General features: G+C 44.5%; 1 protein-coding gene across 2 annotated transcripts; it reads left to right on the forward strand.

Annotated features, from left to right (window-relative positions):
* LOC112247530 (transferrin receptor protein 1) lies at positions 1 to 23212 on the forward strand. 2 transcript variants are annotated; one of them, XM_042308555.1, is made up of 18 exons: positions 1 to 156; positions 1982 to 2038; positions 11610 to 11832; positions 12049 to 12226; positions 13532 to 13669; positions 13767 to 13854; positions 14075 to 14200; positions 14352 to 14447; positions 14572 to 14711; positions 14786 to 14955; positions 15182 to 15301; positions 15952 to 16037; positions 19700 to 19763; positions 19834 to 19981; positions 20136 to 20226; positions 21977 to 22204; positions 22281 to 22430; positions 22571 to 23212. In XM_042308555.1, exons 2-18 carry the CDS (start codon positions 1994 to 1996, stop codon positions 22781 to 22783), a joined length of 2304 nt encoding a protein of 767 aa, XP_042164489.1. In that variant the 5' UTR covers positions 1 to 156; positions 1982 to 1993; the 3' UTR covers positions 22784 to 23212. The 2 variants fall into 2 exon arrangements, with proteins under 2 accessions (XP_042164489.1, XP_042164490.1); XM_042308556.1 differs by having other exon boundaries at positions 48 to 117.
* Positions 23213 to 24419: the final 1207 nt, after the last annotated feature.

The following is a 24419-nucleotide window of genomic DNA, read 5'->3' on the forward strand; positions in this document are numbered from 1 at the left end:
GGTGTGTGTTTTGGGAAAGAGGAATTGGTAATGTACGTGATCCCGGAAGTACCCCCAAGCACGCAGAGCAGGAGCAGCGCGTGAGTGTGACGGAGAACTGATAGTCAGCGGAGAAAGGTGACTGACTAGCTATAGTAGAAAGCTAGCAAACCAAAGGTAACACTAGAGGCTTTATTGCAATGTTTTACTGATAAGCTGTAGCAAAGATTGCTGAGCTAGCGACAACTGTCTGTCTGGCTGTAACGTTAGTTAGCTACAGTAGCCGACTTAAAACTCAACGATTTAATTAAATAAATAAATCAAGTTGAGATTAATCGGCTACTAGCTAACGGTAGATAACTAAGTTACATCTATCATTTAATGGCTATAAGTCCCTTTCAAGTTGTCAATGATATTCGAAAATAAAGATATTGCTAGCTACCCATTATGGTCATTATTGTTAGCCGGCTGGCCATAAAAGCATGTGAACAGGGCCTGACAGTCAATACGACTTCATAGCTTGACGTCAAACTGCTTCTTGTAACGTTAGTTAGCTCGTTCCTAAAACAGTATTGCAATGTTAAACTGTAAATTGGTGTAGAAGTCTTCCTAAGGGCATCTGGCAGATTTATCTTTGAAGTAGTTATGGCTTCCTCGTCTGTTAAGTCATTGGCGACCAGCAGCAGCATAATATGAGAAGGATACAGTTGTGGGGGGGGGTGTAGAACTGGTTCTGAGGGCTGGTTGTTTTCTCTCTTCACTGAGTTTGGCTACGGCTCAGAGATGATTTAGAGATACATGATGTTATGAGTTTTGTAACCTTGCCCCAGATCTTTTTTTACTCTACGGTCTTTGATGCTGTGACGCTCTGTGAATCCCAGACCACCCCCTCGCCTTTACCAACTCACTCGGAGGGCCTTCCATTGTCACGTGTTTCTGACTAAACTCCTAGGGTGACTTCCAGAGAGTGGCCAGGGGAACAATAAAACCAACTGGGACATACTTGTGACTTGAATGATGCAATTCATGTTCCATTTTTCAATAATAGAGTAAAAAACATGAGATGGCGCACACCCAGAAGTTATTTTATGTGGAGGTGCTGATGAGTAAACTGTAAAAATAGAGTAGCACACTCCTTATATAATCTCCCAGTCATTAACAAGCATGACATTCAAATGAACAAATTCCCCCTGTTATTATGCAATATATACACCTCTGGTTCAGTTAAATATTTCATTTGGGAGGTATTTCATCAAGTGTCAAGCCTCGAAATCAGACAATGGGGCTAAGCCCCTACACTGTAGATCATTTTCACTTCCTCAGCTTTGGGACACTTGTGCATGTGGTGGTGGTGTGTGAGGGGAAGGGGGTGATTTGGGATTCATCTTCTGAGTTTCTCACTGTGTGTTGTAATAGCAGAGTGTGTGTGTTTTGGCTTCAGTGTGAGAGAACGCCAAGGTCCATACTAGTATTCAGTCTTAGCAAGAGTAGATGGGATATCATAGGAGGGAGGGAATGTATGTGTGTCTTTGTGTGTGTGATAATCTCTTGTGTTGAGTGATTTGTGGTGTCGGTTGCTAGCAGAAGTATTTCTGTGTCGGTTTGTGGCTTTGATTGTAACTTCCTGCCTGAAGTAACCTGGGCTTGAAACACACATAGGGGTGTGTGTCACTTAAACCCTGTGTATTTACAGAGTAAATATTCCTGGGCCTGATGGTGTAACTCGGGTACAGTGAATGGCTGCTCTGTTTTGTGTTAAAAACACTGAATTGGTATAAAAAACATGATGGAAGCCAATCGAATGAAGTCCATGAGGGGGAGTTTCAGGGAGAAACAGAATGTGTATACCCTCAAAAATGACTTTAGACTAACCTGTTCTCGCTCTCTACGCCCTTTCTTACCCTCTTTCTTTCTCTCTCCCTCTTTCTTTTTCTCTCCATCCCCCTTTCTTTCTCTCCCTCCCTCCCTCTTTCTCTATTCCTCTCTCTTTCTCTCTCTCTAGCTTCATCATATCATGGCAGCAACTATCAATCAAGCAAGGTCGGCACTTTCAAAAATGGTGAGGGGTCTTTCTTTTTTCCTACATGTACTATGAGTCTGTAGAACACAAATGCACACCCTGCTATACGAACACATTTAGCTATATACTGAACAAAAAAATTAATGTAAAGTGTTGGTCCCATGTTTCATGAGCTGAAACTAGATGGTAACTTTACAAGTAAAGTTGGTGGGGCTAGCTAAAACTCTTTAAACGTTTGTGGTAGGGAAAGACGTGTAAAAATGTTATTTTTAATTCCCATCGAAAGTCAGTAGATTTGGTCAGTAGTTATGTGGTTCAGTAGTAGTGGTCAGTAGTTATGTGGGTCAGTAGTAGTGGTCAGTAGTTATGTGGTTCAGTAGTAGTGGTCAGTAGTTATGTGGTTCAGTAGTAGTGGTCAGTAGTTATGTGGTTCAGTAGTAGTGGTCAGTAGTTATGTGGTTCAGTAGTAGTGGTCAGTAGTTATGTGGTTCAGTAGTAGTGGTCAGTAGTTATGTGGTTCAGTAGTTATGTGGTTCAGTAGTTATGTGGTTCAGTAGTTATGTGGTTCAGTAGTAGTGGTCAGTAGTTATGTGGTTCAGTAGTTATGTGGTTCAGTAGTTATGTGGTTCAGTAGTTATGTGGTTCAGTAGTTATGTGGTTCAGTAGTTATGTGGTTCAGTAGTAGCGGTCAGTAGTTATGTGGTTCAGTAGTAGCGGTCAGTAGTTATGTGGTTCAGTAGTTATGTGGTTCAGTAGTTATGTGGTTCAGTAGTTGTGGTCAGCAGTTATGTGGTTCAGTATTTATTAGACGTCGGTAGTAGTTATTAGAGGTCGACCGATTAATCGAAATGGCCGATTTTAATTGGGGCCTATTTCAAGTTTTCATAAGAATCGGGAATCGGCAGAGTAGCCTAGTGGTTAGAGCGTTGGACTAGTAACCAGAAGGTTGCAAGTTCAAATCCCTGAGCTGACAAGGTACAAATCTGTTGTTCTGCCCCTGAACGGGCAGTTAACTCACTGTTCCTAGGCCGTCATTGAAAATAAGAATTTGTTCTTAATTTGTTCTTAACTGACTTGTAGTTAATTAAATAATAAATAAAACTTTTGGACACCGATCATGGCCGATTACATTGCACTCCACGAGGAGACTGCGTGGCAGGCTGACTACCTGTTATGCGAGTGCAGCAAGGAGCTGCAAGGAGCTAGCATTAAACATATCTTGTAAAAAACAATCAAGCTTAACATAATCACTAGTTAACTACACATGGTTGATGATATTACTAGTTTATCTAGCTTGTCCTGCATTGCCTGTTAATTTGTCATTGAATCATATTTCCTATTATATTGCCTATTTCGCCAAACGGGTGATTTAACAAGCGCATTTGCTAAAAAAGCACTGTCGTTGCACCTTGTACCTAACCATAAACATCAACGCCTTCCTTAAAATCAATACACAAGTACATATTTTTAAACCTGCATATTTAGTTAATATTGCCTGCTAACATGAATTTATTTTAACTAGGGAAATTGTGTCACTTCTCTTGCGTTCTGTGCAACAGAGTCAGGGTATATGCAGCAGTTTGCGAACTGTGTGAAGACTATTTCTTCCTAACAAAGACAGCCAACTTTGCCAAACAGGGGATGATTTAACAAAAGCACATTTGCGAAAAAATTCGTTGCACGAATGTACCTAACCATAAACATCAATGCCATTCTTAAAATCAATACACAGAAGTATATATGTTAGTTAAAAGAAATCCAGGTTAGCAGGCAATATTGAACTAGGGAAATTGTGTCACTTCTCTTGTGTTCATTGCACGCAGAGTCAGGGTATATGCAACAGTTTGGGCAGCCTGGCTCGTTGCGAACTAATTTGCCAGAATTTTACGTAATTATGACATAACATTGAAGGTTGTACAATGTAACAGGAATATTTAGACTGATGGATGCCACCCGTTAGATAAAATACGGAACGGTTCCGTATTTCACTGAAAGAATAAACGTTTTGTTTTCTAAATTATAGTTTCCAGATTTGACCATATTAATGACCTAAGGCTCGTATTCCTGTGTGTTATTATGTTATAATTAAGTCTATGATTTGATATTTGATAGAGCAGTCTGACTGAGCAATAGTAGGCAGCATCAGGCTCGTAAGCATTCATTCAAACGGCACTTCCCTGCGTTTGTCAGCAGCTCTTCGCTGTGCTTCAAGCATTGAGCTGTTTATGACTTCAAGCCTATCAACTCCTGAGATTAGGCTGGTGTAACAGATGTGAAATGGCTAGCTAGTTAGCGGGGTGCGCGCTAATAGCGTTTCAAACGGTGACATCACTCGCTCTGAGACCTTGAAGTAGTTGTTCTCCTTGCTCTGCAAGGGCCGCAGCTTTTGTGGACTAGTAGTTATGTGGTTCAGTAGTTGTGGTCAGTAGTTATGTGGGTCAGTAGTTATGTGGGTTAGTAGTTATGTGGTTCTGTGGTTGTTGTCAGTAGTTGTGGTCAAAAGTTGTTTGGATATGGTTAGTAGTTAAATGTGTGATCAGAAGTTGTGTTGTTTGTAATAGTGGGTTTGAGGTCAGGAGTTTTGTGGTTGTGGACACTAGATGTGGTCAGAATTTAGCATTCCAGAGGGAAGCATTCCAGAGGGACATCAGAGACTGTAACGTTCTCTGCTTCACGGAAACATGGCTAACTGGAGAGACGCAATCCGAAGCGGTGCAGCCAGCGGGTTTCTCCACGCATCGCGCCGACAGAAACAAACATCTTTCTGGTAAGAAGACGGGCGGGGGCGTATGCCTTATGGCCAACGTGACATGGTGTGATGAAAGAAACATACAGGAACTCAAATCCTTCTGTTCACCTGATTTAGAATTCCTCACAATCAAATGTAGACCGCATTATCTACCAAGAGAATTCTCTTCGATTATAATCACAGCCGTATATATCCCCCAAGCAGACACATCGATGGCTCTGAACAAACTTTATTTAACTCTCTGCAAACTGGAAACGATTTATCCGGAGGCTGCATTCATTGTAGCTGGGGATTTTAACAAGGCTAATCTGAAAACAAGACTCCCTAAATTTTATCAGCATATCGATTGCGCAACCAGGGGTGGAAAGACCCTGGATCATTGTTACTCTAACTTCCGCGACGCATATAAGGCCCTGCCCCGCCCCCTTTCGGAAAAGCTGACCACGACTCCATTTTGTTGATCCCTGCCTACAGACAGAAACTAAAACAAGAAGCTCCCACGCTGAGGTCTGTCCAACGCTGGTCCGACCAAGCTGACTCCACACTCCAAGACTGCTTCCATCACGTGGACTGGGAGATGTTTCGTATTGCGTCAGACAACAACATTGACGAATACGCTGATACGGTGTGCGAGTTCATTAGAACGTGCGTTGAAGATGTCGTTCCCATAGCAACGATTAAAACATTCCCAAACCAGAAACCGTGGATTGATGGCAGCATTCGCGTGAAACTGAAAGCGCGAACCACTGCTTTTAATCAGGGCAAGGTGACCGGAAACATGACCGAATACAAACAGTGTAGCTATTCCCTCTGCAAGGCAATCAAACAAGCTAAGCGTCAGTATAGAGACAAAGTAGAATCTCAATTCAACGGCTCAGACACAAGAGGTATGTGGCAGGGTCTACAGTCAATCACGGACTACAGGAAGAAACCCAGCCCAGTCACGGACCAGGATGTCTTGCTCCCAGGCAGACTAAATAACTTTTTGCCCGCTTTGAGGACAATACAGTGCCACTGACATGGCCTGCAACGGAAACATGCGGTCTCTCCTTCACTGCAGCCGAAGTGAGTAAGACATTTAAACGTGTTAACCCTCGCAAGGCTGCAGGCCCAGACGGCATCCCCAGCCGCGCCCTCAGAGCATGCGCAGACCAGCTGGCCGGTGTGTTTACGGACATATTCAATCAATCCCTATACCAGTCTGCTGTTCCCACATGCTTCAAGAGGGCCACCATTGTTCCTGTTCCCAAGAAAGCTAAGGTAACTGAGCTAAACGACTACCGCCCCGTAGCACTCACATCCGTCATCATGAAGTGCTTTGAGAGACTAGTCAAGGACCATATCACCTCCACCCTACCTGACACCCTTGACCCACTCCAATTTGCTTACCGCCCAAATAGGTCCACAGACGATGCAATCTCAACCACACTGCACACTGCCCTAACCCATCTGGACAAGAGGAATACCTATGTGAGAATGCTGTTCATCGACTACAGCTCGGCATTCAACACCATAGTACCTCCAAGCTCGTCATCAAGCTCGAGACCCTGGGTCTCGACCCCGCCCTGTGCAACTGGGTACTGGACTTCCTGACGGGCCGCCCCAGGTGGTGAGGGTAGGCAACAACATCTCCTCCCCGCTGATCCTCAACACTGGGGCCCCACAAGGGTGCGTTCTGAGCCCTCTCCTGTACTCCCTGTTCACCCACGACTGCGTGGCCATGCACGCCTCCAACTCAATCATCAAGTTTGCGGACGACACAACAGTGGTAGGCTTGATTACCAACAACGACGAGACGGCCTACAGGGAGGAGGTGAGGGCCCTCGGAGTGTGGTGTCAGGAAAATAACCTCACACTCAACGTCAACAAAACTAAGGAGATGATTGTGGACTTCAGGAAACAGCAGAGGGAACACCCCCATCCACATCGATGGAACAGTAGTGGAGAGGGTAGCAAGTTTTAAGTTCCTCGGCATACACATCACAGACAAACTGAATTGGTCCACTCACACAGACAGCATCGTGAGGAAGGCGCAGCAGCGCCTCTTCAACCTCAGGAGGCTGAAGAAATTCGGCTTGTCACCAAAAGCACTCACAAACTTCTACAGATGCACAATCGAGAGCATCCTGGCGGGCTGTATCACCGCCTGGTATGGCAACTGCACCGCCCTCAACCGTAAGGCTCTCCAGAGGGTAGTGAGGTCTGCACAACGCATCACCGGGGGCAAACTACCTGCCCTCCAGGACACCTACACCACCCGATGCTACAGGAAGGCCATAAAGATCATCAAGGACATCAACCACCCGAGCCACTGCCTGTTCACCCCGCTGTCATCCAGAAGGCGAGGTCAGTACAGGTGCATCAAAGCTGGGACCGAGAGACTGAAAAACAGCTTCTATCTCAAGGCCATCAGACTGTTAAACAGCCACCACTAACATTGAGTGGCTGCTGCCAACACACTGTCAATGACACTGACTCTACTCCAGCCACTTTAATCATGGGAATTGATGGGAAATGATGTAAATATATCACTAGCCACTTTAAACAATGCTACCTTATATAATGTTACTTACCCTACATTGTTCATCTCATATGCATACGTTGATACTGTACTCTATATCATCGACTGCATCCTTATGTAATACATGTATCACTAGCCACTTTAACTATGCCACTTGGTTTACATACTTATCTCATATGTATATACTGTACTCGATATCATCTACTGTATCTTGCCTATGCTGCTCTGTACCATCACTCATTCATATATCCTTATGTACATATTCTTTATCCCCTTACACTGTGTATAAGACAGTAGTTTTTTTGTGGAATTGTTAGTTAGATTACTTGCTCGTTATTACTGCATTGTCGGAACTAGAAGCACAAGCATTTCGCTACACTCGCATTAACATCTGCTAACCATGTGTATGTGACAAATAAAATTTGATTTGATTTGATTTGAATTTGATTGTGGTCAGAATTTGATTGCGGTCAGAAGTTATGTGGATGAGGTATGTCATTCAATTCAAATCTAATGTATTTATAAAGCCCTTCTTACATCAGCTGATATCTTAAAGTGCTGTACAGAAACCCAGCCTAAAACCCCAAGCAGCAAGCAATGCAGGTGTAGAAGCACGGTGGCTAGGAAAAACTCCCTAGAAAGGCCGGAACCTAGGAAGAAACCTTGAGAGGAACCAGGCTATGAGGGGTGGTCAGTCCTCTTCTGGCTGTGCTGGGTGGACATTATAACAGAACATGGCCAATATGTTCAAATGTTCATGGATGACCAGCAGGGTCAAATAATAATAATCACAGTGGTTGTAGAGGGTGCAACAGGTCAGCACCTCAGGAGTAAATGTCAGTTGGCTTTTCATAGCCGATCATTCAGAGTATCTCTGGCGCTCCTACTGTCTCTAGAGAGTTGAAAACAGCAGGTCTAGGACAGGTAGCACATCTGGTGAACAGATCAGGGTTCCATAGCCGCAAGCAGAACAGTTGAAACTGGAGCAGTAGGACGAACGGGTGAACTGGGGACAGCAAGGAGTCATCAGGCCAGGTAGTCCTGAGGCATGGTCCTAGGGCTCAGGTCCTCCGAGATAGAGGAAAAAAAGAGAGAGATAATTAGAGAGAGCATACTTAAATTCACACAGGACACCGGATAAGACAGGAGAAGTACTCCAGATATAACAGACTGACCCTAGCCCCCGACACAAACTAATTGCAGCATAAATACTGGAGGCTGAGACAGGATGGGTCGGGAGACACTGTAGCCCCATCCGATGATACCCCCAGACAGGGCCAAACAGGCAGGATATAACCCCACCCACTTTGCCAAAACACAGCCCCCACACCACTGGAGGGATATCTTCAAACACCAACTTACCATCCTGAGACAAGGCCGAGTATAGCCGAGTATCATTGTGGGGTTGTGGTCACTAGATGTGGTCAGAAGTTGTGCGGTAGAGGTCAGTAGTTATGTGGTTCAGTAGTTATGTGGTTCAGTAGTTATGTGGTTCAGTAGTTATGTGGTTCAGTAGTTATGTGGTTCAGTAGTTATGTGGTTCAGTAGTTGTGAGGTGGTAAAAGGTTGTATGGATATGGTAAGTAGTTCAAATGTGTTGTCAGAAGTTATGTGGTTGTGGTATGTAATTGTGTGGTTGTGGTCACTAGATATGGTCTGAAGTTGTACAGTTGTGGTATGTAATAGTGTTAGTGGTAAAAACAGCAAATGCCAGATTTTGCCAGTAGACGAAGCTGGTAAGCTGCTAATTTTCTGTCTAAGTGGTTGCAAAGTGGAATTATTAGCTGATTTGGGTCAAAAGTTGCATGAGAAAATGACAGTTGGAAGTTATGATGTCACAATGGCGAGGATTTAAATCTTGAGAAATCCCATGCTGGCGGTTTTGGGCCAAAAAACGAATACAATTTAATAATGTAAAAAGTATAACAAATATCAAAACGTTGTTTACAAGCAACTCGATCCAGACCATTCTGCACAATCTGAAGTTGGAACGGCGTTTCTAGCATAAACGCTGTAGGAGGAGTAGGCGGCGGAATAATAGTAAGTATGTCGATTATCTAAGCTGGGCCTTCTGCCGCTAGCCCCTCCAATAAAATATCCCAGAAATTTTCCATACACACAAAAAGCTTATTTCTCTCAAATGTTGTGCACAAATTTGTTTACATCCCTATTAGTGAGCATTTCTCTTTTGCCAAGATAATCCTTCCACTTGACAGGTGTGGCATATCAAGAAGCTGATTAAACAGCATGATCCTTACACAGGTGCACCTTGTGCTGGGGACAATAGAGGGCCACCCTAAAATGTGCAGTTTTGTCACACAACACAATGCCACAGATGTTTAAAGTTTTGAGGGAGCGTGCAATTGGCATGCTGACTGCAGGAATGTCCACGAGCTGAATTGATGTTAATTTCTCTACCATAAGCCGCCTGCAACATTGTTTTTTAGAATTTGGCAGTACGTCCAACCGGCCTCACAACCACAGACCATGTGCATGGGGTCGTGTGGGCGAGCAGTTTGCTGATGTCAACTTTGTTAATTAACCGAGTGCTCCATGGTGGGGGTATGGGCAGACAACCAACACAATTGAATTTTCTCTATGGCAATTTCAATGCACAGAGATACCATGACAAGATCCTGAGCCCATTGTCTTGCCGTTCATCCGCTGCCATCAACTCATGTTTCAGCATAATGCACGGCCCCATGTCGCAAGGATAAGTATACAATTCTTGGAAATTGAAAATGTCCCAGTTTTTCCATAGCCTGCATACTCACCAAACATGTCACCCAATGAGCCATGTTTGGGATGCTCTGGATCGACGTGTACGACAGCGTTTTCCAGTTCCCGCCAATATCCAGCGACTTCGCACAACCATTGAAGAGGAGTGGGACAACATTCCAGAGGCCACAATCAACAGCCTTTTTGTTTTCATTTTATTTCACCTTTATTTAACCAGGTAGGCTAGTTGAGAACACCTTTATTTAACCAGGTAGGCTAGTTGAGAACACCTTTATTTAACCAGGTAGGCTAGTTGAGAACACCTTTATTTAACCAGGTAGGCCAGTTGAGAACACCTTTATTTAACCAGGTAGGCTAGTTGAGAACACCTTTATTTAACCAGGTAGGCCAGTTGAGAACACCTTTATTTAACCAGGTAGGCCAGTTGAGAACACCTTTATTTAACCAGGTAGGCCAGTTGAGAACACCTTTATTTAACCAGGTAGGCTAGTTGAGAACACCTTTATTTAACCAGGTAGGCCAGTTGAGAACACCTTTATTTAACCAGGTAAGCCAGTTGAGAACGCCTTTATTTAACCAGGTAGGCCAGTTGAGAACACCTTTATTTAACCAGGTAGGCCAGTTGAGAACGCCTTTATTTAACCAGGTAGGCCAGTTGAGAACGCCTTTATTTAACCAGGTAGGCTAGTTGAGAACACCTTTATTTAACCAGGTAGGCCAGTTGAGAACACCTTTATTTAACCAGGTAGGCCAGTTGAGAACACCTTTATTTAACCAGGTAGGCTAGTTGAGAACATCTTTATTTAACCAGGTAGGCCAGTTGAGAACAAGTTCTCATTTACAATTGCGACCTGGCCAAGATAAAGCAGAGCAGTGCGACAAAAACAACAACAGAGTTACATCTACAAACACACAGTCAATAACACAATAGAAAAATCTATGTACAGTGTGTGCAAATGTAGAAGAGTAGGGAGGTAAAGGCAATAAATAGTAAATAGGTAATAATTACAATTTAGCATTAACACTGGAGTGATAGATGTGTAGATGATGATGTGCAAGTTGAGATACTTGGCTGCAAAACAATAAATAACAATATGGGGATGAGGTAGTAGGGTGGGCTATTTACAGATTGGCTGTGTACAGGTACAGCGATCGGTAAGCTGCTCTGACAGCTGATGCTTAAAGTTAGAGAGGGAGATATAAGTCTCCAGCTTCAGTGACTTTTGCAATTCGTTCCAGTCATTAGCAGCAGAGAACTGGAAGAACTGGAAGCCTGATCAACTCTATGTGAAGGAGATGTCGTGCTGCATGAGGCAAAAGATGGTCACACCAGATACTGACTGGTTTTCTGATCCACGCCCCTCTTTTCTTTTTTTTTTAAGGTATCTGTTACCAACAGATGCATATCTGTATTCCCAGTCATGTGAAATCCATAGATTAGGGCCTAATGAATTCATTTCAATTGACTGATTTCCTTCATAAGGAAATCAGTCAACAATTTCCTTATGAAATTCTTAAAAGTTTTGTTTATATTTTTGTTCAGTTGTGTGTGTGTGTGTGTGTGTGTGTGTGTGTGTGTGTGTGTGTGTGTGTGTGTGTAGTTTAACAGTGAGCGGTACAGCCACTTCACTCTGCAGTCGGACGAAGAGGGAGACGAAGGGAGCCACGTGGAGGTGAGACTGTCTGATGATGAAGTAGATGACCACGCCCCCTCTGAGCAGGTGGGCCAACCAGGAGGCTCGCCCTCATACAGGCCCCGCCCACAGCAAAACAACCACAAAGTGTGTTATCTGGCTCTTGGAACCCTCTTCATCTTCATCATCGGTACATACTCTTCCTCATGCTCTTTTTTAAATTTCTTTGTCACACTCACCCTCTCTCCCTGGGCAAGTTCGTCTTGCATCGCCTGGCGCAGTTTACACATTTTAGACCCTTCCATTGGTCCTAAAGTGAAATCTCCAGCCACCTGGGGAACCAGGCAATGCAAAACGAATTCATCCACTCTCTCTTGTCTTACTCTCTTCACTTTCTTTGTTTTAGGTTATCTGATTGGCTATGTGAGCCACCACTCTCCCCGCAAGGAGCCAATCACTTGTGATTCTGAGCAGGAAGTGGGCGTAGCTGAGGAGGCTGTAGTAGAATCCTCTCTATCCTGGAATGACATCACCAGCTTGCTGGCACAAAGACTGACTCCTGACGCCTTCAACAGCAGACTGAGGTACACACACACACAGGGTTTTTGACCATATTACCGCCACACCGGCATTCACCAGTCATGACCGCATTCAAATTCACTGTGACCATTGGTCACGGTAATCCTATCCAAAACTCCCAAATGAATGCCGCAGTCACTGGCTTTATCAATAAGTGCATTGAGGGCGTCGTCCCCACAGTGACTGTATGTACATACCCCAACCAGATGCCATGGATTACAGGCAACATTCGCACTGAGCTAAAGGGCAGAGCTGCCGCTTTCAAGGTGTGGGACTCTAACCCGAAAGCTTCTAAGAAATCCTGCTATGCTCTCGGACGAACCATCAAACAGGCAAAGTGTCAATACAGGGCTAAGATTGAATCGTACTACACCAGCTCCAACGCTTGTCTTATGTGGCAGGGCTTGCAAACTATTACAGACTACAAAGGGAAGCACAGCCGCAAGCTGTCCATTGACACAAGCCTACCAGACGAGCTAAATCACTTCTATGCTCGCTTCGAGGCAAGCAACACTGGGGCATGCATGAGGGCATCAGCTGTTCCGGACAACTGTGTGATCATGCTCTCCGTAGCCGACGTAAGACCTTTAAACAGGTCAACATTCACAAGGCTGCAGGGCCAGACAGATTACTAGGACGTGTGCTCCGGGCATGTGCTGACCAACAGGCAGGTGTCTTCACTGACATTTTCAACATGTCCCTGATTGAGTCTAATACCAACATGTTTCAAGCAGACCACCATAGTCCCTGTGCCCAAGAACACAAAGGCCAAGAACACTAAATGACTACAGACCCGTAGCACTCACGTCCGTAGCCATGAAGTGTTTTGAAAGGCTGGCAATGGCTCACATCAACACCATTATCCCAGAAACCCTAGACCCACTCCAATTTGCATACTGCCCAAACAGATCCACAGATGATGCAATCTCTATTGCCCTTTCCCACCTGGACAAAAGGAACACCTATGTGAGAATGCTGTTCATTTACTTTTTATTACTTCTAAACAAAATATATTTTGGGGCGTTCTAATGCGCTTACAATTATGTTTTGATTATTGCTTGAACTTTTGCTAAGATATTTGATTGTGAGCGTCGCAAAATAACTATTTTGGATGAAGCATTTGTTAGCTAGAATGCTAATGCTCATTGACATTGGCTAGCTTTTGTTACAGCCTATGTGTTTTTTAAGTATAATTCAGTTGATTTGTGATGATGACACACATTATATTAAGCAGGACATTCACGCAAGATTTAAAATCCAATTATAATCCAAAAGTAGTGTGAAATACAGTCCACCCTGTCTCTCTGCAGTGATGTTGAACAGACAGATCACGTGGCAGGGAGCAGTGCAGATGGCATTCTGGAATATCATGTGTTTGACAGCTTTAAGAGTCTGGAGATGGAGCCCTGGACTGACGTACACTATGTCCAACTACAGACAGCCAACAGGTACACACACACACACACTGTCTCATACACACACACCCTCTGTCTCATAATTCTACTTTGCTTGTAACATTCTCCTCTCCAATCCCTTTACCCACAGTCAGAAGCCAAACCGTGTTATGATTGGCCAAGAGGAGGTGGGCCAGCCTAAGGGCTATCTGGCCTATAGTGCCACAGGAAAAGCTCAGGTCAGCCAATCGGATGTCCACATTGAATTATATTGACTGATCATCTCTTTTGATATTTTGGGCCAATATTTCATAGTGTGAAATCTGAGCCAAAATAATCTGTTAAGGTTAAAGGCTTGGAAAGTGGCATGTTTGTAACATATTTTCTGCCACATTGGATGTTTGCAATCACAGTTGTTGCCTGAATCTCACAAGGGGGATCTGTTTTGTGTGTCTGCAGGGCAAGGCGGTGTATGGTAACTATGGGAGTCAAGAGGATTTGATGCTGCTACAGAATCTGAAGGTTGAGCTGAATGGCACTGTGATTCTACTGAGAGCTACAGGACAGATCAGCCTGGCACAGCAGGTAAGTGTGTGTGTGTGTGTGTGTGTGTGTGTGTGTGTGTGTGTGTGTGTGTGTGTGTGTGTGTGTGTGTGTGTGTGTGTGTGTGTGTGTGTGTGTGTGTGTGGGTGTTTGTGGGTGGATTTCAGTGTACTTCTGCGTGTCTGTGTTTCAGGTGGCTAATGTAGCAGCATTGGGAGTATCTGCTGTGTTAATTTACCTCGACCCTAAAGACTACAGGTTCCAACCAACTACTGAACTGTACGGACATGTGAGTACTCACAACACTACAAGGTGAATCTTACCGAGCCTGATTCAGAGATGCTTCTTCAACTACAACCATTTAACGTTCTATGTTCACGTTCTGTCTGGCGTTCTGTGATGTTCTCCTGTAGGTCCATCTAGGTTCAGGGGACCCCTTCACGCCAGGCTTCCCCTCCTTCAACCACACCCAGTTCCCTCCCACCCAGTCTTCTGGTCTTCCTACTGTACTGGCCCAAAGTATTACTGCTGCTAGTGCTGCCAAGATACTAACGTAAGACCACACACACACAAACTCTCTCTCACACACACACACACACACACACGTAACTGTCGATCTATCCCCAGGCGTATAGGTGGGCTTGAGTCCCCTCTCAGTTTTAAAGGCTCACTGGACAATGTGAAGTACACCCTGGGAGGGGCTAGTAGTGAAGATGTTACTGTGGAGGTGAACAACGTGCTGCAGGACACAGAGATCCACAACGTCTTTGGAGTCATCAAGGGCTTCACTGAGCCAGGTATGTGTCTGTCTGTGTGAGTGCATCCATTGTAGTGAATGTGACTCCAGCAGGATTCAAGCCTAGAACCCTGGCATTGCTAACACCAAACCTTTTCCAACCAAGCCACACAGAACACTCCAACATTATCTTTGAACTCTGTACATTTGAACAGTAATGTATAATCTCTATGCACAGTGTTTGTGTTTGTGAGTGGGTTTGTGTTAATTTTACTGTTTGTGTGTAGATCGGTACGTGTTACTGGGGGCTCAGAGGGATGCGTGGGGTCCAGGCTACGCTAAAGCCACTGTCGGGACCACACTGCTACTGGAGCTGGCTAGAGCTGTGTCTGAGATGGTGCACACAGGTAACATCAATAGATTAACACACACACACATTAATACATTAACACACACATCAATACATTAACACACACACATCAATACATTAACACACACACATCAATACATTAACACACACACATCAATAGATTAACACACACACACATCAATACATTAACACACACATCAATACATTAACACACACACATCAATACATTAACACACACACATCAATACATTAACACACACACACACACATCAATACATTAACACACACATCAATACATTACACACACACATCAATACATTAACACACACACACACACATCAATGCATTAACACACACACACACACATCAATACATTAACACACACACACACACATCAATACATTAATTAACACACACATCAATACATTAACACACACACACACACACACACATCAATACATTAACACACACACACATCAATACATTAACACACACACACACACACATCAATACATTAACACACACACACACACACATCAATACATTAACACACACACACACATCAATGCATTAACACACACACACATCAATCAATGCATAAACACACACACACATCAATGCATAAACACACACATTAATGCATAAACACACACACACACACATTCTGACATCAGTGTGTGTGTGTAGATGGTTTCCGTCCCAGGAGGAGTCTGGTGTTTGCCAGTTGGAGTGCAGGAGAGTACGGCAGTGTTGGAGCTACAGAGTGGCTGGAGGTGAACTACACACACACCCCTTACAGTTCAACACACACACACACACACACCCCTTACAGTTCAACACACACACACACCCCTTACAGTTCACACACACACACACACACACACACACCCCCTTACAGTTCAACACACACACACACCCCTTACAGTTCAACACACACACACACCCCTTACAGTTCAACACACACACACACCCCTTACAGTTCAACACACACACACACCCCTTACAGTTCAACACACACACACACCCCTTACAGTTCAACACACACACACCCCTTACAGTTCAACACACACACACCCCTTACAGTTCACACACACACACACACACCCCTTATAGTTCACACACACACCCCTTACAGTTCAACACACACACACACACCCCTTACAGTTCAACACACACACACACCCCTTATAGTTCACCACACACACACACCCCTTATAGTTCACCACACACACACCCCTTACAGTTCACCACACACACACACCCCTTACAGTTCACCACACACACACACCCCTTACAGTTCACACACACACACACCCCTTACAGTTCACCACACACACACACCCCTTACAGTTCAACACACACCCCTTATAGTTCACACACACACACCCCTTACAGTTCACACACACACACACACCCCTTATAGTTCAACACACACACACACCCTTACAGTTCACACACACACACACACCCCTTACAGTTCAACACACACACACACCCCTTACAGTTCAACACACACACACACCCCTTACAGTTCAACACACACACACACCCCTTATAGTTCAACACACACACACAACCCTTACAGTTCAACACACACACACACACACCCCTTACAGTTCAACACACACACACACACCCCTTACAGTTCAACACACACACACACACACACACACACACCCCTTACAGTTCACACACACACACACACCCCTTATAGTTCACCACACACACACCCACACCCCTTATAGTTCAACACACACACACACCCCTTATAGTTCACACACACACACACACCCCTTATAGTTCACACACACACACACACACACACACACCCCTTATAGTTCACCCCACACACACACACCCCTTATAGTTCACACACACACACCCCTTATAGTTCACCACACACACACACACCCCTTATAGTTCAACACACACACACCCCTTATAGTTCACACACACACACACCCCTTACAGTTCACACACACACACACCCCTTATAGTTCAACACACACACACACACCCCTTATAGTTCACACACACACACACACACCCCTTATAGTTCACACACACACACACACACACACACACACACCCCTTATAGTTCACCACACACACACACACACCTTATAGTTCACCCCACACACACACACCCCTTATAGTTCACACACACACACACCCCTTATAGTTCAACACACACACACACCCCTTATAGTTCACACACACACACACCCCTTACAGTTCACACACACACACACCCCTTATAGTTCAACACACACACACACCCCTTACAGTTCAACACACACACACACCCCTTACAGTTCACACACACACACACCCCTTACAGTTCACACACACACACACCCCTTATAGTTCAACACACACACACCCCTTACAGTTCACCACACACACACACCCCTTATAGTTCACACACACACACACCCCTTATAGTTCAACACACACACACACCCCTTACAGTTCAACACACACACACACCCCTTACAGTTCAACACACACACACACCCCTTATAGTTCAACACACACACACCCCTTACAGTTCACACACACACACACCCCTTACAGTTCAACACACACACACACCCCTTACAGTTCAACACACACACACACCCCTTACAGTTCACACACACACACACACCCCTTACAGTTCACACACACACACACCCCTTACAGTTCAACACACACACACACCCCTTACAGTTCAACACACACACACACCCCTTACAGTTCAACACACACACACACACCCCTTACAGTTCACACACACACACACCCCTTACAGTTCACCACACACACACACCCCTTACAGTTCACCACACACACACACCCCTTACAGTTCAACACACACACACACCCCTTACAGTTCACACACACACACACACCCCTTACAGTTCACACACACACACATACCCCTTATAGTTCAACACACACACACACCCCTTACAGTTCACACACACACACACACCCCTTACAGTTCACACACACACACACCCCTTATAGTTCACACACACACCCCAGTTACCCCTTATAGTTCACCACACACACACACCCCTTACAGTTCAACACACACACACACCCCTTATAGTTCAACACACACACACCCCTTACAGTTCACACACACACACCCCTTATAGTTCAACACACACACACACCCCTTACAGTTCAACACACACACACACACCCCTTACAGTTCACACACACACACACACCCCTTACAGTTCACCACACACACACACCCCTTACAGTTCACACACACACACACCCCTTACAGTTCACACACACACACACCCCTTACAGTTCAACACACACACACACACCCCTTACAGTTCACACACACACACACACCCCTTACAGTTCACACACACACACCCCTTACAGTTCACACACACACACACCCCTTACAGTTCACACACACACACACCCCTTACAGTTCAACACACACACACCCCTTACAGTTCACCACACACACACACCCCTTACAGTTCAACACACACACACACACCCCTTACAGTTCACACACACACACACCCCTTACAGTTCAACACACACACACACCCCTTATAGTTCACACACACACACACCCCTTACAGTTCACCACACACACACACACCCCTTATAGTACACACACACACACACACACACACACACCCCTTATAGTTCAACACACACACCCCTTATAGTTCACACACACACACCCCTTACAGTTCACACACACACACACACACACCCCTTACAGTTCACACACACACACACCCCTTACAGTTCAACACACACACACACCCTTATAGTTCAACACACACACACCCCTTACAGTTCACCACACACACACACCCTTATAGTTCAACACACACACACACCCCTTACAGTTCACCACACACACATACCCCTTATAGTTCACACACACACACACCCCTTATAGTTCACCACACACACACATCCCTTACAGTTCACCACACACACACACACACACCCCTTATAGTTCAACACACACACACACCCCTTATAGTTCAACACACACACACCCCTTACAGTTCACCACACACACACACACCCCTTATAGTACACACACACACACACACACACACACACCCCTTACAGTTCAACACACACACCCCTTATAGTTCACACACACACCCCTTACAGTTCCACACACACACACCCTTACAGTTCACACACACACACACCCCTTACAGTTCACACACACACACACACCCCTTACAGTTCACACACACACACACCCCTTACAGTTCCACACACACACACACCCCTTACAGTTCAACACACACACTGGGTGGAAAGTATTCTGATATGTCAGTGTTCTAATGGTATTAGGTGCTAATAATATGTTGCTGGAAGGCGCTGATTGGACCAGCCTCCACACTAGCAGGGTGGGGTATATAATGTCGTGTGTGTTCCTCTCCAGGGTTTCTTCTCCTCTCTGGACAGAAGAGCTTTCACCTACATCAGTCTGGATGGAGTGGTCACTGGTGAGTACACACAACCACAAAAATACTTCATACAAAGTATCCTTCTAATCTAATAGTGTGTGATCTTCAGGCCATGGTGAATTCAAAGTGTCTGCCAGTCCCCTACTCTACAGCCTTCTGGAAAGCACCATGAAGGAGGTGAAGAATCCCATTGGTTTTGGAGAGTCTGGGAAGTCTCTGTATGATAAGGTGTCTGGAGTCAACTTTGAGAAGGCAGTGTGAGTACACCTCACATATCACTCCAATGATAGATCACTCCAAAGATATGTGTGTACAATAGGCATGCGTGTGTGTGTGTGTGTGTGTGTGCGTGTGTGCGTGTGTGTGTGTGTGTGTGTGCGTGTGTGTGTGTGCGTGTGTATGTGTGATTAGGTTTGAGCCCATGAAGATGGAAGACTCTGCATATCCCTTCTTGGCATTCTCTGGAATCCCCTCTCTCTCCTTCCGCTTCGTCTCTCAGGGGGTGAGACACACACACACACTAACACACACCTTAACAAACACAATAACACACACACCTTAACAAACACAATAACACACACCTTAACAAACACTAACACACACACACACACACACAATAACTAACACACCGTAACAAACACTAACACACACCTTAACAAACACTAACACACACACACTAACACACACACACACCTTAACAAACACACCTTAACAAACACAATAACACACACCTTAACAAACACAATAACACACACACCTTAACAAACACAACCCCTTAAACACACACACCCTTAACAAACAAACACAACCTTAACAAACACTAACACACCCCTTAACAAACACAACAACACACACCCCTTAACAAACACTAAACACACACCTTAACAAACACTAACACACACACACCTTAACAAACACTAACACACACACACCTTCACAAACACTAACACACACACACCTTAACAAACACTAACACACACACACCTTCACAAACACTAACACACACACACCTTAACAAACACTAACACACACACACCTTCACAAACACTAACACACACACACCTTCACAAACACGAACACACACACACCTTAACAAACACTAACACACACACACCTTAACAAACACTAACACACACACACCTTCACAAACACTAACAACACACACCTTCACAAACACTAACACACACACACCTTCACAAACACTAACACACACACACCTTCACAAACACTAACACACACACACCTTCACAAACACTAACACACACACACCTTCACAAACACTAACACACACACACCTTAACAAACACTCACAAACACACACACACCTTCACAAACACTAACACACACACACCTTCACAAACACTAACACACACACACCTTCACAAACACTAACACACACACACCTTCACAAACACTACACACACACCTTAACAAACACTAACACACACACACCTTCACAAACACTAACACACACACACCTTAACAAACACTTCACAAAACACACACACACCTTAACAAACACTAAACACACACACACCTTCACAAACACTAACACACACACACCTTCACAAACACTAACACACACACACCTTCACAAACACTAACACACACACACCTTAACAAACACTAACACACACACACCTTCACAAACAAAACACACACACACCTTAACAAACACTAACACACACCTTAACAAACACTAACACACACACACCTTCACAAACACTAACACACACACACCTTAACAAACACTAACACACACACACCTTAACAAACACTAACACACACACACCTTCACACAACACCTTCACAAACACTAAACACACACACACCTTCACAAACACTAACACACACACACACCTTCACAAACACTAACACACACACACCTTCACAAACACTAACACACACACACACCTTCACAAACACTAACACACACACACACCTTCACAAACACTAACACACACACACACACACCTTCACAAACACTCACAAACACACACACACACACCTTCACAAACACTAACACACACACACCTTCACAAACACTAACACACACACACACCTTCACAAACACTAACACACACACACCTTCACAAACACTAACACACACACACACACACTCTCAGGTTTCGATGTTTTGTTTACAGATAGTTTGATTTCGACAACTGTCTGTAATAGAATTGTCTGTCTTTGTCTCCCGTGTGTGTGTGTGTGTGTGTGTGTATGTGTGTGTGCATGCGCGCGTGTTGCAGTCTGAGGCCTACCCGTACTACGGCACCTCTCTTGACAACAAGGATCACCTTGGTTACGCCACCGCCCATCGTCTTAATTCCCTAGCCACTGGGGCGGGATTGGTCGCAGGTCAGCTGGCGTTACGATTGGTCCACGACCACGTGCTACGTCTAGATGTGCAACGCTACAGGATGGTTCTCAGCCAATCTGTGGTCAAGATCAACCAGCGCCTCAAACAAGTCACCCGGGTTTGTTTATATGACATGATTGTTTTTGTTTGTTGTTGTTGTTAGGTATAGTTCTAATGTTATTGTGTTGTTACAGGATGGTTCTGCTGAGAGTCTGTCAGCCCGTTGGCTCATCATGGCCTTAGGATCCTACAGTAGAGCTGCTACTGACCTCAACACTGACCTACTCAACACCGACCTCACTGACACACTGGCTTGCCACAACATCAACGACCGCATCATGAGAGTGAGACACACACACACACCCTTGTAATCTAACTGATCAATGCCATAAGGCTCCAGTTTTATAGTGAACACAAGTCAATCAGTAGTGGTTCTGTCTTGATTCATAAACTAACACTTGGATTCTCCTCTCTCTCCCCCTAGGTGGAACACAACCTCCTTTCTCCATATGTCTCCCCCAAAGAGGTTCCATTCCGCCACCTGCTGTTTGGCCGTGGTTCCCACACCCTGGCAGCCCTGTTGGAGGGTGAGGACAGAGAGGTGCTGCGGACCCAGCTGGCCCTGGCCACCTGGACGCTACAGGGCTGTGCCAACGCTCTCTCTGGAGACGTCTGGGACAGCGACAACCAGATGTAACAGTGTGCGTCTGTCCGTCCGTCCGTCCGTCCTGGTTCACTGTAAAATCCAGGATGAGATGAAGACGGATTGGTCGGGGGTGACGATGTAATAAGAGACCAGGAACTACTGTCATTCCTTCCAGTTTCGGTTACTGGACTTCCTGAACAATGTTGAGATTGATCGACCTCTAACCCCTCGACACAGAGGAGCCTATTTATACGTTATATATCTATCAGTCCACTATAAATGTTCTCTGTTTTAATGATGATAAAGTTCTTGTTTATTTTTATAACATTTTTGGAAGCAGTGCCTTCAGACTTATGGCAGTTTCATGTTGTTAGTTTAGGTTAAGAGTTGATTTATTTTTCAGTGCCAGTGCTCACTATACATGTTTAAATGTCATTCATTTTGTTTTTGATAAAGTTATCAGGAGCTGTGCCTTCCAGACTTGACGGCTATGTGTTTGTTCATTTGGTTTTTGATAAAGTTATCAGTTAATTTGATAAAGTTATCGGGAGCAATGTCTTCCATACTTATGGCAGTTATACTGTCTCTTACTACGGCAACATCTGCTGAAGCAACAGAGTCACGTATACAGACTGTGACCATCCAAGGTCCCATGACATGTGGTTTAAATATTGCCTTTCAGTTTGCCTTGCAGTTGAAGTGAGAACAGAATCTAATGGGGGAAGAGAATTGAGACCGACACAATCGCTTTGACCCGGATGAAAGACTGTCCAGCTGTCCAGATGGTCAGACTTCCGCTGTATACATGACTCTGTTAACAGAAATACATCACCGACTGCTCCCACACATTACTATGGAAACAGAAACCTCAGCATCTGGGTATCACCACAGAAACATGGTAACCGACGGCAGCGGATGTCATGCACTTCAATTCGGAGTCCATGGTGAATTTACAAAGTCTAAGCATGTTTTAGACATGTCGGGGAGGTATAGCTATTTGGGTCACGTCTGTAATTACAATTTTATATATAGCCTTAAATGGCTCTGGTCAGAAGAAGTTAACTCTATAGGTAATATGGTGTAATTTCTGATGCAGCATGGGCTCACCAAAACAAACATGCTAAATCTCGCCACTCTGAGCTGAACGTATAAAAATAATATTATTCAGGCAGCGAAAGAGTTCTTTCTGTTAACCAGTGTTATTTTGGAGCAGTTTATATTTCTGATTTGAACTATTATCAGCAGCAGTGTCTTCCATAATGATAAGTGTTGGTGGTAGTTTTTGCCTACCAGTGTGTGTGGTTATCTATCGGGGACAGTGACTCCCATATTTCACTGAAGGTTGAAGTAATTTATTGGGTACAGTGTTTCCCAGAGTTATATATCTGTGTGTATCGGGGGCAGTGACTCATATTTCACTGAAGGGTGAAGTCATTTATCAGGAAACAGTGTTTCTCAGTCATTTTTCTCTCTCGCTTTGTGTTGGGTTAGTATATCTGATCTGTGTGTCCTAACACTCTTCTATTGTTCCTCTCTGAATTAGTTGTAATGGATACATCCTATGGCATGTTACTGTGTTTTCCCTTACAAATGCAATCCCTACAACAAATGTTCCCATTCAGGTCAATAGGATTATCTTCCTAAATATTTTCCCATGCATATATTATCAGACACTGAAACTCCTGCC

This window comes from Oncorhynchus tshawytscha, linkage group LG29 (assembly GCF_018296145.1).
Source record: "Oncorhynchus tshawytscha isolate Ot180627B linkage group LG29, Otsh_v2.0, whole genome shotgun sequence".
NCBI classification, from domain to species: domain Eukaryota; kingdom Metazoa; phylum Chordata; class Actinopteri; order Salmoniformes; family Salmonidae; genus Oncorhynchus; species Oncorhynchus tshawytscha.